Raw genomic sequence first — 15,533 nt, 5'->3', positions numbered from 1 at the left:
GATGATCGAATTGATGCCATGGGTAGCGTACGGCGAACAGGAACAACAGTGACGCGAGAGTGGCAACACGCAGAAAGTAGAATCACAGACTAACATACATGACAGTATGAGTAAATTCTTATAAAAATAATTTTTCGTGATGCACTAGTTCCACCTATATTGTACTGCGCGAACTATTTACTATCGGCACACCCCTTGTGTTACGTAAAAGTTTTTTTACTAGTTGGTTCCCCCTCGTTTGTCAGTACCGATCAGCTGCTGGCAGAGATGCCTGATTTCATCATAATATTTGAAAATGAATCGTCACAATAAATTATTGGATTGCGTTGATAATATATTTAAGATTTTTAGCGATGTTGGAAGGTAGCCATTTATTTTTCTCAACGTTGTTCATCTAGACTATTTTTGATTGTGTTGGTAATTTTCACCCGAAATTAAGTGGCGGCAGACCAGAACTAAGTAAATATTGTAGCAAAACGGGTTCGATTTTGTATTGCGTTGAAGGATGAGGATGGCACAATTTTGTATATAGTTTTGGCAATATGTATTAAATCTGTATCCTGCAAGAAATTCGCATGGACGTATACAAATCAATACACTACAGGTGATTCTGTATGAATGGCAACTCTGTTGGTAAATGGAAAAAATAAACACAGTCTAGATGACAGACAGGATGTTTTTGATAGAGTAACATGGCGCCATCATGCCATATGCGAGTACTGTCCCAACTAAAGGAATATTCGAAATGACCGTTAAAATGATTGAAGAATCTAATTTGAGTGTCCTGTCTGTTAGTCTGTGGTAAAATGATTCGAATGAGAGAAGAGATCGGTTATTCTGTGTTTGTTTTCAAAACGGTCAGTTTATAGTTTTTTGCCGTTTTTTGGAAAATAAATTCAAAATGGAATGTTTGGAATCATTGAATTGCTGGTCTTTACTCCCATCATCAACTTTTTTGCCATAGCAATGGTGATATTAGCTACTCTCACAAGTCAAATATCAGTGGAACGTGCATTCAGTGCATTGGGTTTGATTTTATCAGAATTGCGGACAGCGATCTCTGAAGAAGTTTTGGAGTACGTTTTACTCGCTAAGCTAAATAAACAGTTGTTTGAAAATACTCTATGATTGGAAAAAAGAATCAACAATCAGTGATTTTCTACTACCAAGATGTACATTTTCCACTCAAGTTGAACTTTGAAGACATGAAATACACGAAATAATTTGAATGCAACTGAACACATACAGTTTGTAATATATAGGAATTTCTTTCCTCGAGGCGACGGAAAGCCTAGCCCAAATAAAATCATTTTGTGTATCGTTTCATATTGCTTGTATATTTTCGAGCAAGTACTCCAATTTACTTTTTCGCCTCCTCACTTTCTTTCTCTAAACCTAAAGCACTTCTTTCGCTATCCAGCTCTACACACTTCCTTAAGCCTGACCATCATTTTCCTATGTTATCACACATCGTCATCTTACAAAACATCGTTTTACTCACGGTAAGATAGACACAAGCGCTTGGCCTACCCGAAAGATTGCTGCTTTCACACATCACCCCAGACTGCAGGGAGCAGGAACTTACTCGTCTAGCAGAGCCATTTACTCAGTAATTTCTCCATTCAACACTTGTTGACATCAGGACAGTCAAAGGCGTGAGCTTAATAGCGTGGATCCTCGAACTCATGCGTGTCCGATACGTTTGTCGACGACGTTCAAACCTTTCCTAAAGCACTCTGTTGCCGATCGCGTCACGTGCCCACAGCTGTCGGACCGTACGGATTGTCGTCCAGTGCCACTTGGTTGTTGTCCACGTCGTTCTTCTCTGGCCGTTGCAGCTCAACCTGGAGTGTTCCGTTTGGCTCTTGGATCGTGATTTGCCGCTGAGCATTGAAACCCTGAAACAGATCCATTGTACTTTGCACGTATTTAATTTCGCGTCTTTTGTTTTTCTTACCCTTTTAGGAGAATCTGTTGCATGTACTCTATCTCGATTATTGAAATTTGTGATTGCTGTACTTGTGGACACAGGTTTCCTATCTTGCGGTTGCGTCTTAATCTGAATCGCAAGCAGCCGTGGTTAGTTTTGCCATGTGGTCAAATTATTGCTCCCTACCTATAATCGGGTTCGCTTCGACACGGTAGCCCTTGAATATTCTCCGGAATGTTTATTCCTTCGGCTGTGACCGCTCTTCCGAGTCGGGTCCGCTCTCGTTAGCACGTTCCGTCGCAGTGAGCAATGGTAAACCGCACGAAATCACTTTTTCTTCTGCGGAGCAGAAAAGCGTCCGCTTACGATGGCTGCTGACTGAAAATGATTCTTCCCAGCTTCAGGTTTTTCTTTTTCGCTTTACCGCTTTCTGCAGTTTGATAACTTGCGATAGTTCGAATCCGCTTGCGTTTTTTCTTTTTTGACGAAGGAGCGGTTCGTGCCTAAGCAGTGAGGCCAGTATTGCTGAATTGTATTTAAGTGAACGTTTTCCATCTATTGTTTTAATTTAGATGTATTTTTCCAGTGCATGCTTATCTTTAAACCTCAAAATAACTTAAACGTTCCAAGTTCTGTACATACATATAATCGTTCTTCCTTTTCTTTTACCTAAAAATATATAAAGAATGAATTATATATTGAAAGCTTTGAATTCTTAAATATATATTTATGATATATGACCTAATTTGCATTGAAAGAAATGCATCAATAATGAACTATTCGATTTCTATTGACAAAAGTGCTTAGTTGTGATCACATTCATTTTGATCTAGAACTGCCTACTACGATCAAAAATGCCGTCGCAACACGATCTCGTAAAGAGAGGTGAGATTCTTATTCTACAGAAACTATTAAACTACAAGTGAATATCCGTTGTAATAAAGCCTACTTTGATGTTCAAAATCATTTTCAGACTTTACCTGACGTACAAGATGATGCAAGTCTGGTGTTGATTTCGTTCTGTAAATCTTCGGTAATGTTAAAAATCGAAAAATTCGATATCGGTTTGCTTCAATTTTCAATTCCATCTGATCGGTATGTGAGCACCAACCATTTGAAAGTACACTGATTACGTTGAGCCCCTCGCGTTTTGAGCCCCAAACACTGCGATGTTTTGATACTCATCGCGACTCTCAAATTGTGAAAATTTCCTGCACTTGATGTCCAAAATACTGTCTGCTGTATTTTAGCCAAACCGACAAGTTATTGTGAGAGAGTCGACCCAAAATTCACTATTTTTCGTGCACTAAACGAGGTAAACCGTAAAAGAATTGCATTACTGATTGTTTGTATACGTTGCAATCAGCTGATTTTGAAGTTTCGATTTTGATCTCATCAAGATGGCGTCGTGACAGGGGGCCGATATTGATGCATTGGATTGCGAATGCATTTTTTTCCTTCTATGAACTCATTTAAACCGAGAAAACGTTGTTTTTGACTAACTTTCCTCGCAATTGACGATCCCGACGGAAATTTTAAAAATTGACCGTCACTCTGAAATTTCAATCATGTTGATTCGTCTCCAAGTGAAAATCATACTGAACTGACGGAATATCTCTCTCAGTGAAATAAATACATTATTAATTAAAGCTTTTTCGTGAGAGAGCTTGCAAGAAAAACGATTATTGTTGTAAAAGTGAATATTCTTTGTTTACGGATATTGGATGCAACACTGGTACTGTCCATATATGTTAAAATATGGGTAATTTTATACTCAGATTTCAATAGAAGAAATTTGGTAAAAAAAGTACTCAGTGCTAGAAATTCGAAGAAAATTGAAAAGGCTTTAATTTAGAATATTTACAACTAGTAGGTGATTTCAAAGCATTTATTGGCATCAAATTTACGAAAGCTGCACGTTACACTGATTTTTTCTGCATTTTCGCGTTCGATGAACAACGAACACAAATTCTGAACGGTCAAACGATTACTGTAGGATTCAATTTTGTAGGCAAACACGTTCAGCAAATCCGCAGTTTTTCATAAATCTACCGGAATTCGTAAATTAACCAATGCGAAAGATTCAAAGAACGTACCGATCTCGTTAATTGACTCATTTTCACAGAGAACAATAGTACAAAGGATAGAAATCTTCGCTTTGACAAAAGATGTACGATACTAGAGCGTTATAATTTTGCATGGATTATGACTCCGAAATCCATCTAATTAAAGGAACTGTTAGCTCTGCTTCTATGTAAATATTTGGCTTTAATATTTGAAGCTGGATTGAAGTTGAATTTTTCCTATTTTGAAGATGGGCTCATGAGTTGAATTTTTCTTATTTTATTTGCGGAACAGCAACACTGAGGTGATTATTTTTTACCCATTTCCCCAATTGCAAAAGTACTCATTTTGTGCCAGGTAGAACTGATTGAAAATCTGAGTATTTTCTATACTCATTACCGAATAGTTCTATTTAATCGTGAAATCGACTACAACTTAACTGATGCACGGTCATTTCGCCGACGATTATTACACTGAGACGAAGACAACGGTAATCATACAAATAGCCATGGACATTATAGACGCTGTCAGGACCGATTCAGTGACGGCCGCCAAAACCGAAATGACATCAATTGCTCACCCTTCGTCTAGTAACCCGCGCATTTTGACTTCCATTTTCCGCTGCTTGCATGCTGGTGAGAGCAGCACATCGTATGAGTTGAATATGATACAGGTGAGTTTGATGTCTATGTAAATGTTGAAGTATTTGGCACCAACTAGGTAAACTGCATTCCACCAGAAATGGAATAATATAACTCAACCGATGAGTCGAAATAACTTGCATTTGAGCCAGAGATGCCAGGCTAGCCGCAAATCTGCAGATTTCTTTACGTCAAATTTTACTGACTTTTGAAATTGCTCGCCAAGTCAGTTTTGTGTATCATACTTTATAGAGAAATTTAAGCTCGCAGATATAAAATTTTTACTTGGTGTCTCTGTTGTGAGTAAATATAACTCGCCACTCAGTATATTTTTGCAAATGCCTTATGGATGCTACTTGGAGCTACTTACCTAAACTCATGTTATTGATAAAAAAAAACGAATTTAGGTAGAAATTACTCAAAACTAGGTAGTTTTTCGGTTTCGTGTAGAGTTTAGTAACAATTCGAAGTAATAGCATTTCGATCATCGGGCCTGTTCTTCAAACTCCATTTTGCTGCCGGCTATTGTCAAGCTTGAAAGTTATACGCTTTGTAAACAAAGCGCGTAAAGGCAATGCATCATTTTTGGAAACAAACATATTTGACTTGAATTCATTATTCGTGAATATATATTGTGTTTTTCATGGTTAAACTGAAATGAACCGCGCAAAAAAGTGCTGTGTGTATCGTAACTGCGAGGTCAACAGTCATAGTAATCCAGAGAGGACCCTTTTTCAGTTTCCAAAAGACGAAGAACGAGCCTCAAAGTGGTGTCTGGCCGGTGCTGTAGATCCCATTGAAACAGGCCCACTTTTTATGTGCGATTTGCACTTCTCGCGAATTTATATGTGTTTCAGTGCACGCCGCAAAATGTTATTAAATATGGCTGTTCCAAAACCATACGGCGTGACAGATAACGAGGACGAATCAGATCTGTTGCAAAGTTCATCAGAACAGGCGCATAACTCATCACTTGAGATGACTGTAGAAGAACATCTAGATGAAAGTGAGAATTTAGATTTTATTTATATGCAATTGTTCTATTAACAAGTTTATATCATTTACAGGTATGATACACGAAACCGAAGAAGTAGAAACGGAAATTATATACTCGGCAGAATCGAAAGACTACAAAATCGTAGAGAAATCCAGCAAACAGTCTGCCAAAAAGCATCCATCGTCTGAATCAACAAAAGGCAACTTACCGATGAAACTTATTAAATTGCAAAAACTACCATATGCTGCTCGATCCACTGTTGTCTCATCATCTACACCAAGCGACTCGAAATCAGCTAATTCCACCTTGTCAGTAGAATCGTCTGTGGGGCCTATTCTCCGTAAAATCAAACTGAAGAAACGACCAGTGGTTGATTGTATAAAAGATACTAAGAAAGAAAAATTAAACCAGGAACAACCAAAACCAGCAGTCTCTAACATTGAGGTTGAACTAATGAATTCAACAGTCAAAACAAAACCAGAAAGAAAAAGTATCATTCCCAAATCATCACCGGCTAGCCAGGCGACACCATCTGTTACCACTAGCAGCAAAATCACTTACAGTGCGAAAAAGAGCCATAAAAAAGACTCTGAAGCAGAGGATTCGAAGGACGATTCTATATATGAATTCATTTTCAAGGGGGAAGAATATATTCAGCTGCCAAAGGCTAAATATTTCAGCGAAAAGAAGGACCTCGAAACGAAACTCCATCGATCAGAAAGCGAAAGAAATCAATTACACAAGAAATTAGAATACTATCGCAGCATGGTAAAAGACCTGAAAGAATTTTTAAATGCTCTACAAGAAGAGAACATCGAATGATGAACAAGGTAGAAACGCAAAAGTCGTAAGCTACTGTAAAAGAGAAAAACTTTGGAGCGTGCATTGAACAATTAACATTGAAAAGAGTTACATACGAATAAAAGATGTTAAAATGCTTAATCGTATATTTGCTTCTAGTTTTAACGAGAGCATGTAACAGAATGAATTTTTCTTTCCTCGCTGTAAGTTGCTCTTGAATTATGGCATACTTCATTCCCCTTTCTGTAGGTAGCAAAAAATACCTTCTCATCCGTTTTATTTTTAATGTACCGAGTTGGTTAAAATAAACGATAAGTAAATTAGAAGAAAAAATATCTGTTACCAAATATGTTTTATTTGATAATGCCCTCCCTTTGGTTGGTGGGCTTGACGGTATTGCAAACATCATCACATACAATCAATTAGATAAAGATATGCGTTACAGTTTTTAGTTTCATAATCGAATTAAATGAATAATATATGGAACGACTGGAATAAGATGTTGATTGCATTACGCTCCAACATCCGGGGTTGGAGAGGCCGGTAGGGCTTAACTGAGCTCTTTTTTATGATTTATTTTCATACTACCGGCCCTTATTACCAGTGTGAAGTGAAAATTAAGTAGAGTAAACGTATCCCAATTGGGTTTCACACGATGACAATAAATGAACGGTAAATCGAATCCATCTTTGACGTTTATTGGTGGTTTGTGTACCATGGAATACTGTGGAATGAAATAGAATATTGTAGAATATAATAAAATAATAATGACCGAACCAATGAGCAAACCACTGATAGCTGTCGAACGATGTTCATCCAGTTTATATTGTGAGGATGTATCGTTTGGGACCTGATGGGTGAGATGATGTGTGAATGAAATGTAAGAGTGAGTGCATGCAAGAACGGTAATAAAGGCCACCGTTTCAGCTCAGGACTAACGATCGACCAATAGAAGAGATAGAAATTGGGTTACGGTACCCCCATTCATCTCAAATCCATTAGTCATTTCATGTACGAAAACCATTAGTTAGAGTGAGATCTGTTATCTCTGTTTGATAGATTAATTTCAAGAATAACATGAAATCTGGAGCATTTTTTTTTTGTTCGTTAAAACAGCAGTATTGAATCATTTCTGAACTACTTTTATGTTCCATTGCTTCTTACAGACGAGGCAAAGATTTTGTATTCGATTTTATCTCAATAAATTTATTGAAAGTCGAGTAATCGGTAAAATAACATGGTGACTCTACTAATGAGATGACTATTGGCACACAAATTTTAGTTAGAATCTATTAGAATAGAAATAGTAACTCAATGTTGTGATGCTTGCTTGTGGAATACATGTAGGTATGTATGCATGTGTGTATGCGTATGTGCCTGTGTGTATGTATGTGTTTTTGTGTGTACAACATACATTATACCGTTCCCTCGGGTGTGTTGTATCAAATTGGTTGTGACACATTTCGATTGCGAGTCAGTGTACCAGATGTTCAAAAGTGCCTGAGCGGATGGTAATATACTGTCAAGAATCAACCGAAGATAACGAAATGTGAACATGCTGTAGCAATACTATTAAACCCAAGTGTTATTATCATTTAAATAAAAACGCATGTCCTCAGTTCTAATCCGTCAAACCATGATGAGCTGCTCTACAAAGATCAATGAAACACATTTTTTTTTTCTTTTTTTTTGGAAACGGATGACTGGATGAGGAACAAGAAATACGAAAATGCTGAAAGAATTAGAAAGGAATATTGGTAAGAATATAAACACCATTGCATACAACTAACTTTTACATTTAAGGAAGCAACATAACATGCCAGCAAAAGTACGGAGTGAAAAATGACAACAAAAGACATGAATCACAGCTGAATAGAACACTGGAATTAAGGTAAAACAGAATACAAACTATGAACAAAGGTAAGAAAACCAACATGAAGAAATAATAGAAACTGCTGGGTAACAATGTAATTTCCTCATATTGAAAGAGGCGTTTATATGGCGCGCATGCGCTAATTCGGCCTGATACAAATTAACGGGGAGGGCAATACATTTTGGACAGGGCTGTAAAAAGCTGATTGGAACCCTTTCCCCACCAAAATGTAATATAAGGAAACTATAAGGTTACCAAATATGTTTTATTTGATAATAGTTGCTAGTGGTGCTTGTTGAAAGAAACTCGTTTTATGGTGATTTTGTTATTTGTGTTTTGAAAACAAGCGGGAGGGTAAATGAAAGAAAAGATGCAATACAACTCAAGATTAAGTAAAAATAATTAGAAAATGTATTTTTTTATTTTCTATGCAGGCAAGACAGACTGGGAGCGGTCTTGGCTGTCTAAATAGACCCCACTACTGGATGACGTGAATATGAATGAAATTAACACGTTTCTTCACACTTCTGAATATTTAAAGTCTGTGATCGGCCCGTTCAGTCGCCTATTCGTTTCCATCGAGACGTCAGAAAAGACATTGCGCTTCGGCGAAATATAAAAAAGTGTTTCACAAAAAGCGACTTTACGTCTGCTTAGCGGTTCAAATTGAACTGTTTAAGTTTTTGCAGTAAGCAGTTCAATTTGAACTGCTCTGCACTGGCAAGTCGAAGACGAAACGTAAAGAATAGTGAAATCGGTTATGTGACATAAGTTTTTCTTTTTAAAACTCGTTGATGGTGCACATTTTAGAAAACTTTTTTCTAGTTATTTGTTATTATTTCATACTACTTAAAATTTTATCATGAATTACTGATCATATTTCCAATTGCATGAAGAAAAAATTATGTTGTTTGGTTGAGTACAACAAGAGATATTTGCAATTAAGTTCTACCACAGATAACAGATATACAGGCTCGAACAAAAAATTTCAAATTCCTGTGTAAATTTTAAATTTGCTGTACGTTGGGCTCTGTGTTGGCTTCTGTGGTTAAGGTATTGACGTGTTCAACTAAGTTGTACATTTCTCCATTCCATCGTATTCCAAGGTACAATGTGAACAATTCCTACAGTACAACATCGCTAACGCTTTTACCTCATCTCACTATTAGGTTTTTTATCGTGACGACACAAATGAACAAGTATTCATCCTTGACAGTTCAGCGATACTGTTTACAAACAAGCGGTGATACGGACCGTAACTGGTCTGATCCAATTTGTCAATAAATAAACAAAAGAAATTTCTGTTTATAAACAGTACTGCTGAACTGTCAAAACGTGTTCATCCGATTGAGGTTAGCAGTGACGGTAAAAAAACCTAATAATACTACGTAATTGCAGTGCTTTTAAGCATTTACACTTTAAACGTTTCATATTAGAGTTCATTTCGTGCTAATGGTAGAAAATGCACCTTCAATTTATAGTCAGTTTAGTTGTAAGGTATTCCAGTTGAACATAAACTTTTGCGATTACTTCGCGTTTCACCATCAATTCAGCTCAATTTGAACCTCTAAGCTAACACAATGCTCACACAATTTATGTGACACTCAAAGGATATTTCACGAGGTGTCATATCCTATCTGACGTTATTATTATATCGTTTATTTTACTCCGGTTTTAACTTCTTAGTCGTTCACCGAGGAAAACCCTATCTGACAACTCTGGTGAGGTGGGAGAATTTTATTTAGTTTATATTTCACTTCGATATCTTCGCGTTTCGCCTTCGGCTCAGAAGTGCTTAAAGGAGTACAAATTAAACTGCCATCTCAACCTAGCACCTCAATTTAAACCGCTGAGCAGACGCAAAGTTCGCACAATTTATGTAACCGTTATGGGTGTCAAAAACTGTTATGTACTGACGAGTCGAAGATGAAACGGTCATGTGCCCAAAGTATAATAAAACCAACATTCGTTTCAAGCAAGCAAGTTCAAGTTTAAAACAATGATGAATCCACGCTAACGTGGTTTGAAACAATCACAAGGCGGACACAAATTTTTGTTCGTTGATTTAAAATAACTTTATTTTTGCCTTGTTATCAACAAGCGTGTAAAAGTTGCTTTATTGACTAGAGATGCCAGGACTGCAAATCTGCATTTTCTTACAAAGTGCTGAAGACATTTTTTGTTTCAGATATTTTTACAGACTTAAGCAAATCGAAAGTTTCGCAGACTTTTGTCAAAATTTACAGACCTTTGAAATGGCCGTGGTTTTTTTGCTCACTAAGCCAAGTTTATGTTTTATACTTTATATAGAGGAATGAAGGGCCCCACATATTTTTTTACAGATTTACAGACTTTTGCAACCCTGTCTGCAGATGCTTTAAATTTTTACCTGGCATCTCTGTTCTTGCTTGACACAATATTCTGATACTGTCAATAACGAGGCGAGCAATCGGAATCAGAAAAATAGACTTCCAGACTTCGCTGAGAAAATGGCTGCATCGGGAAAACTATCTATACTAGTAAGTAAACAGTATCATCTTCATTAAATAGTATTTTAATGATGAACTCAACACTTTAATCAGTTTGTAGTAGCAATTCAAAATATAATATCCATTGTAAAGGTTATGCCACTTTTTGAACAATCGATTATGTAATTGCGAACTTGAATGTTATTTTCCCTTGTTCCAGACTCGCCATTTGAGTACCAGTTCGGTGTCCACTCAGCTGGTGAAGCCACCGATTCAGATATTTGGTCTGGAAGGTCGCTACGCTTGCGCCTTGTACTCGGCTGCGTCGAAGAACAAAGTTTTGGATGCCGTCGAAAAAGATCTTAAGAATTTGCAGCAGCAAATGCGTGCGGACCCGAAGGTTCGTGAGCTGCTGATCAATCCAACCATCAAGCGAAACTTGAAAGCATCGGCTTTGAAGGATGTTTCCACCAAAGCGAAATTAAATGCCGCCACCGGAAACCTACTCTCCCTGCTGGCCGAAAACGGACGCCTGAAGCGATTAGATGGCATCATCAACGCTTATTCACTGATTATGGCCGCAGAACGTGGTGAGGTTGTGTGCGAAGTTGTAACCGCAAAACAATTGGATGACTCGCAACGCAAGCAGCTGGAGAGTGCTTTGAAGGTATGATAACATCATTTCGAAGCTATATCGATTGTTTTATCAAATGCAAAATGTTTCTTGCAGGCCTTCCTTAAGCCGAATCAAACTATTCAGCTTACTGCTAAAGTTGATCCGTCTCTGATCGGTGGAATGGTGGTGTCAATCGGTGATAAGTATGTTGACATGAGCGTCGCCAGTAAAATCAAAAAGTACACTGATATCATCACGGTTCCGATTTAGAGCGTTGCCGTTGAAATCACTCCCAAAAGTTTGTTAAAATGCAAGGATTTCCTTGTAGTATACAGCAGTAACATTAAAATAAAAGCGAAAATTAGAATATTGGTTTTTTCCTCTTCCATGCCAAAGAGTGATTTCTGTGATACAAGAATCAATTCGAAAATTTTCTCCACTTGATATTTCGTCTCAACAGTAATGTTTATTTGCAGTTTATAGTTCAATTGTAGTATGATTTGCCAATAATACAAATGTTCAATTTTATATTAATTTTTCTGATGTGGACATTCTATTCTTAGCTATTGTTAGTCGGTAAGATTTTTGATTCATTTCTATGTTTGTTGATTGTGTAACACAATCTTTCTAAGCTTCTGCTTGTTGAATACTAATAGTAACGGTATGATAGAATAAACCTTTTTCCTATGGGTGCCATTGTTCAATCAAATTGAGATAGGAGTAGTTTGTGCAACTACTGAAACTGATGTCTGGTGTTGAATCGCTATAGAAAAATTTTTAAACCGGATCGCGCGAAATGCCATATAAATATGGATACCGTGATAGCAAACAATGTTTAAAATAGAAATAGAATCGATCCTTCCGATCTCCACTCACATTTATACCTAGGGTAAAAGAACATGTTACATCAAAGTGTGCTCATTACCGACTCTACTCGGGAAAGATTAGGCTTCCTCTTCCTCCTCATCGATTTCATCCTCTTCCTCTTCACCTTCATCGCCAAACTCCTCGTCACCACCATCTTCCTCAGCTTCCGCTTCAACCTCTATGTCCGGCACCAGATAGTACTGCAACGGATTTGGCCATAAATCATCCTTGATCAGTTCAGCGATATCGTCATTGATCGGATCATTATTATCCGTGAACCAATCGAAAAATGTTCGATATTCTAGTCCCCGCTTTCGCCGGTTGGCCAAAGCCTTCTTCGGTAACATTTTCGTCAGATCTCGATCCGGTTTCCATTTGATTGGAGTACTTGTCGAAACAGGTGTCTCTATAAAAAATAAATGGATTTCCACAAAATTATTCCTACCAGTTATATTTCAACAAACCTTTACCCCCACTGGATCCCAGGTTAAACTCCTTTGTTAGCACTTTGTTCTCAAAGTATGGGTTTTCGTCGAAGTAAAAATGCACACGATAGCCACTCTTTATATCCTCGAATTCTTCTACTTCAAGTTTTTCCATAAACTGCAAGCACTCTTCCTCTTCCTCTTCAAGGATACCAGAAATTTGCGGATGATTAACAATGGCTGTAACCCAGAAACTCGGAATGCGCTTAATAATTTCATTGCGCTTCTGGAAATACGGCTTTCGGAGCGTATTGTATTTCTGCTCCACTTTAAGGATTTCCTCGCTCGCTTTTTCGTTGAGCGCATCAATCTCGTTCTGACAGTTGTCGATTGCTTCCAACGCTTCCGATTCATCCTCCAATGCGTCTTCCGACTTTTTTACCTTCTTCGCGATCGAAGCCATTGCGTTCCTTCGATACGACACTTTTACTTACTGACGAAATTACTTCGAAACTTTTTCCAACCACTCCGATAGATTTTCTTTACAAATTTACCGGCTCGATCCGATCAAGCGAATTTTGGTGTTTTGCGACGAAACGCGATTTTTGCAGCGGTCGATCAAGCCGTCTGACAGCAAATAAACCGGTTCAGCAGGGCTGCTACAAGATTCGAGGGATAGGAAAAAGAAGTCGGTACATGAAGAAACGAAAATCTCGGTTGATTTTTCATTAGGGCGTATAAGCAAGTGACAGTTTCTCTTTAATCACTCTCTCTTTCGATTATTGTGATGTGATTAAAAAGATTTTCTTTGATATCACTATTCTGTTTGATAGTCGAAAGTTTCGGGTATCATTTCATGCAAAGAGTTGAGTGATAAACGTGGAAACTGCATGATAAACAATAGAAGAGAAAGTAAACAAAGAGAAACTGTCACTTGCTTATACGCCCTTTTGAAAAATTAATCGAGAAATATGCAAATAAAAAGTTCCCATATTATCAGTTCGGAATGATTTTCTGATAAATCTGGGTGAGCGAAAATTATGCAATCCGAATCCATGCGGACTTCAGTGTAACAGCTAATTCCGAATTAATTTAGCTTCTAAACGATTGGTTCGGAAATATGGTGGACGAGAAAGGTAGGTAGCGTTTTCGGATTCTTCTACTTTTCCGGTTTTGCACGTTTTCGTGTTGATATTTTGTAAAATTCTAAAAAAAACAGTTTTAGTTTACTATTTAGAACTACCCGCTAAGAAAAAAAAAAGTCAAACGGCAGTCCCCCATGCGATTTGTTCGTGAAATGTTAGAACTGGATATTTTGATAATATGTTGTCTGATATTAGTCAATGAAAAAACTCATGGTTTATAAAAATACATAGATTGTGTCTATTTTACTAGCGAACAAATCATGTCGTAAACCAGCTGCATTCAGCAGTGAAACTATTCTGAATTTATATGAGACGGTTTTGTGCGATGATTCGTTCAATTTATGCGGTGAAATTTAACGCGCCTTATTTTGGCATTGAATGTCCCCTTAATGCTCGTTCAAACCAAACGTTTTATAAAACGTCAGTTTTGACTAACTTGTGGTTATCTCATACTAATGGAAATTACATCATAAATAGCTGACCATATTTTCGATGATAAGGACAATAAATATATTGTTGCATTATATGCAACAAGAGATATTCATGATTAGGGTAACAGAGGTATTTTGGCCACTTCATATATTTTGGCCCACCTAACTTTATCGACTCAACTTTATGGATTTGATCGATGTTAAGTAACCCATGTTGCATCAATTTGAAGCTAATCACATTAAATTATCTTTTGCGGAAGGGTTTTTCAAAGATATTACAGCATTTGGTGGATATTTTTACAAAGTGGGTCAAAATAAAATCAATCCTGAAGTGGGCCAAAATACCTCTGTTACCCTAAGTTCTATCCTTTTTTGTACAAATAAATTTTGAAAAAGCGCTCCACGGCAAAGTAGGTCATATTAACGACAAAATTTATTGGTTTTGACAAATAAGATTGACTGTCCGGCTTTGCTCCGCGAAATTAATATCAACGTCCGATCTCGTGCTCTTCGCAACAGTGCATTTCTTCGACTTTCTTTACGACGAACTAACTACGGTGCTAATAATGCTATTATTGGCTTGCAGAGATCATTTAATCACGTTTCATTAGGATTCGACTTCAATCTATCACGCAGGTGGATACTTGACATTTTTTGTATATTACTAGAAATTATCATTAGGACCATATTGTGTCTGTTGATTATACCTAAATAAATAAAAAAAATTAATAAGAACTGCTAAACCTTCACATCAGTATGTTTACGTTTCGCCATTGACTCATCAGTGCATAGCAGTTCAAATTGAACTGCTTTATGCAAAACTCGGCAGTTTAATGTGAACTGCTAAGCAGACGCAGTTTCTGCTATTCCCAGAACACTTTTGATTTGCAACGAAGTTCAATACCTTTACTGACGTGCCGAACGAAAACGCGTTTTCGACTTTTTCTGGCCGATGGAGGTTTGGTCATTCAGAGGTTAACCTTGTGCTTTTATTTTTTTTTACTTTAACTAAAAAGTTTATAAAAAAAGGTATAAAATTTTTCCTTCATATTTCTTTTAGTTAAAAAATTTATAAATTAAAAGCGTCAAAATAATTAATATTTTCGAAGGTTCATTTTAATTTTTTCTAAGGTACATTAATACTGATTTTCCAATCAAATTTACTGTGAAATTGTTTGACAAGAAATTGACAGGAACGCACAAGTAAATTATTTATTATTTTTCTCAAAATATTGATTGAAAGGAACTAATCTTTTGGGAAAATTTGATTATCCT

General features: G+C 37.0%; 3 protein-coding genes across 4 annotated transcripts; 2 read left to right on the top strand and 1 right to left on the bottom strand.

Moving 5' to 3' along the window:
- Window positions 1–5,159: 5,159 nt before the first annotated feature.
- LOC131432265 (uncharacterized) lies at window positions 5,160–6,767 on the top strand. Its single transcript, XM_058598427.1, has 2 exons — window positions 5,160–5,641; window positions 5,703–6,767. The coding sequence occupies exons 1-2, from the start codon at window positions 5,293–5,295 to the stop codon at window positions 6,452–6,454; spliced, it is 1,101 nt and encodes a 366-aa protein (XP_058454410.1). The 5' UTR covers window positions 5,160–5,292; the 3' UTR covers window positions 6,455–6,767.
- A 3,916-nt stretch (window positions 6,768–10,683) lies between these two features.
- On the top strand, window positions 10,684–11,757 carry LOC131429729 (ATP synthase subunit O, mitochondrial). The gene is made up of 3 exons (XM_058594052.1): window positions 10,684–10,825; window positions 10,995–11,441; window positions 11,505–11,757. The coding sequence occupies exons 1-3, from the start codon at window positions 10,796–10,798 to the stop codon at window positions 11,658–11,660; spliced, it is 633 nt and encodes a 210-aa protein (XP_058450035.1). The 5' UTR covers window positions 10,684–10,795; the 3' UTR covers window positions 11,661–11,757.
- A 79-nt stretch (window positions 11,758–11,836) lies between these two features.
- Window positions 11,837–13,304, bottom strand: LOC131429728 (protein SET). 2 transcript variants are annotated; one of them, XM_058594049.1, is made up of 2 exons: window positions 12,722–13,304; window positions 11,837–12,663 (listed from the first exon to the last, which is right to left on the bottom strand). In XM_058594049.1, the coding sequence occupies exons 1-2, from the start codon at window positions 13,143–13,145 to the stop codon at window positions 12,335–12,337; spliced, it is 753 nt and encodes a 250-aa protein (XP_058450032.1). In that variant the 5' UTR covers window positions 13,146–13,304; the 3' UTR covers window positions 11,837–12,334. The 2 variants fall into 2 exon arrangements, with proteins under 2 accessions (XP_058450032.1, XP_058450033.1); XM_058594050.1 differs by having other exon boundaries at window positions 12,728–13,304.
- Window positions 13,305–15,533: the final 2,229 nt, after the last annotated feature.

Source organism: Malaya genurostris, chromosome 2, assembly GCF_030247185.1.
Source record: "Malaya genurostris strain Urasoe2022 chromosome 2, Malgen_1.1, whole genome shotgun sequence".
Taxonomy (NCBI): Eukaryota; Metazoa; Arthropoda; class Insecta; order Diptera; family Culicidae; genus Malaya; species Malaya genurostris.
Note: the sequence above shows the minus strand (reverse complement) of the source record. Positions and strands in the feature narration are given on the sequence as shown.

What these genes read in the sequence shown, in the direction of transcription:
- LOC131429729 (XM_058594052.1), top strand. Translation starts at nt 10,796, where the DNA reads ATGGCTGCATCGGGAAAACTATCTATACTA. An exon ending in CGGGAAAACTATCTATACTA is followed by an intron (nt 10,826 to 10,994) that starts GTAAGTAAACAG and finishes CCCTTGTTCCAG; the next exon opens with ACTCGCCATTTGAGTACCAG. An exon ending in AGCTGGAGAGTGCTTTGAAG is followed by an intron (nt 11,442 to 11,504) that starts GTATGATAACAT and finishes TGTTTCTTGCAG; the next exon opens with GCCTTCCTTAAGCCGAATCA.
- LOC131432265 (XM_058598427.1), top strand. Translation starts at nt 5,293, where the DNA reads ATGAACCGCGCAAAAAAGTGCTGTGTGTATCGTAACTGCGAGGTCAAC. An exon ending in AGAAGAACATCTAGATGAAA is followed by an intron (nt 5,642 to 5,702) that starts GTGAGAATTTAG and finishes TATCATTTACAG; the next exon opens with GTATGATACACGAAACCGAA.
- LOC131429728 (XM_058594049.1), bottom strand. Translation starts at nt 13,145, where the DNA reads ATGGCTTCGATCGCGAAGAAGGTAAAAAAGTCGGAAGACGCATTGGAG. An exon ending in GGGATCCAGTGGGGGTAAAG is followed by an intron (nt 12,664 to 12,721) that starts GTTTGTTGAAAT and finishes TATTTTTTATAG; the next exon opens with AGACACCTGTTTCGACAAGT.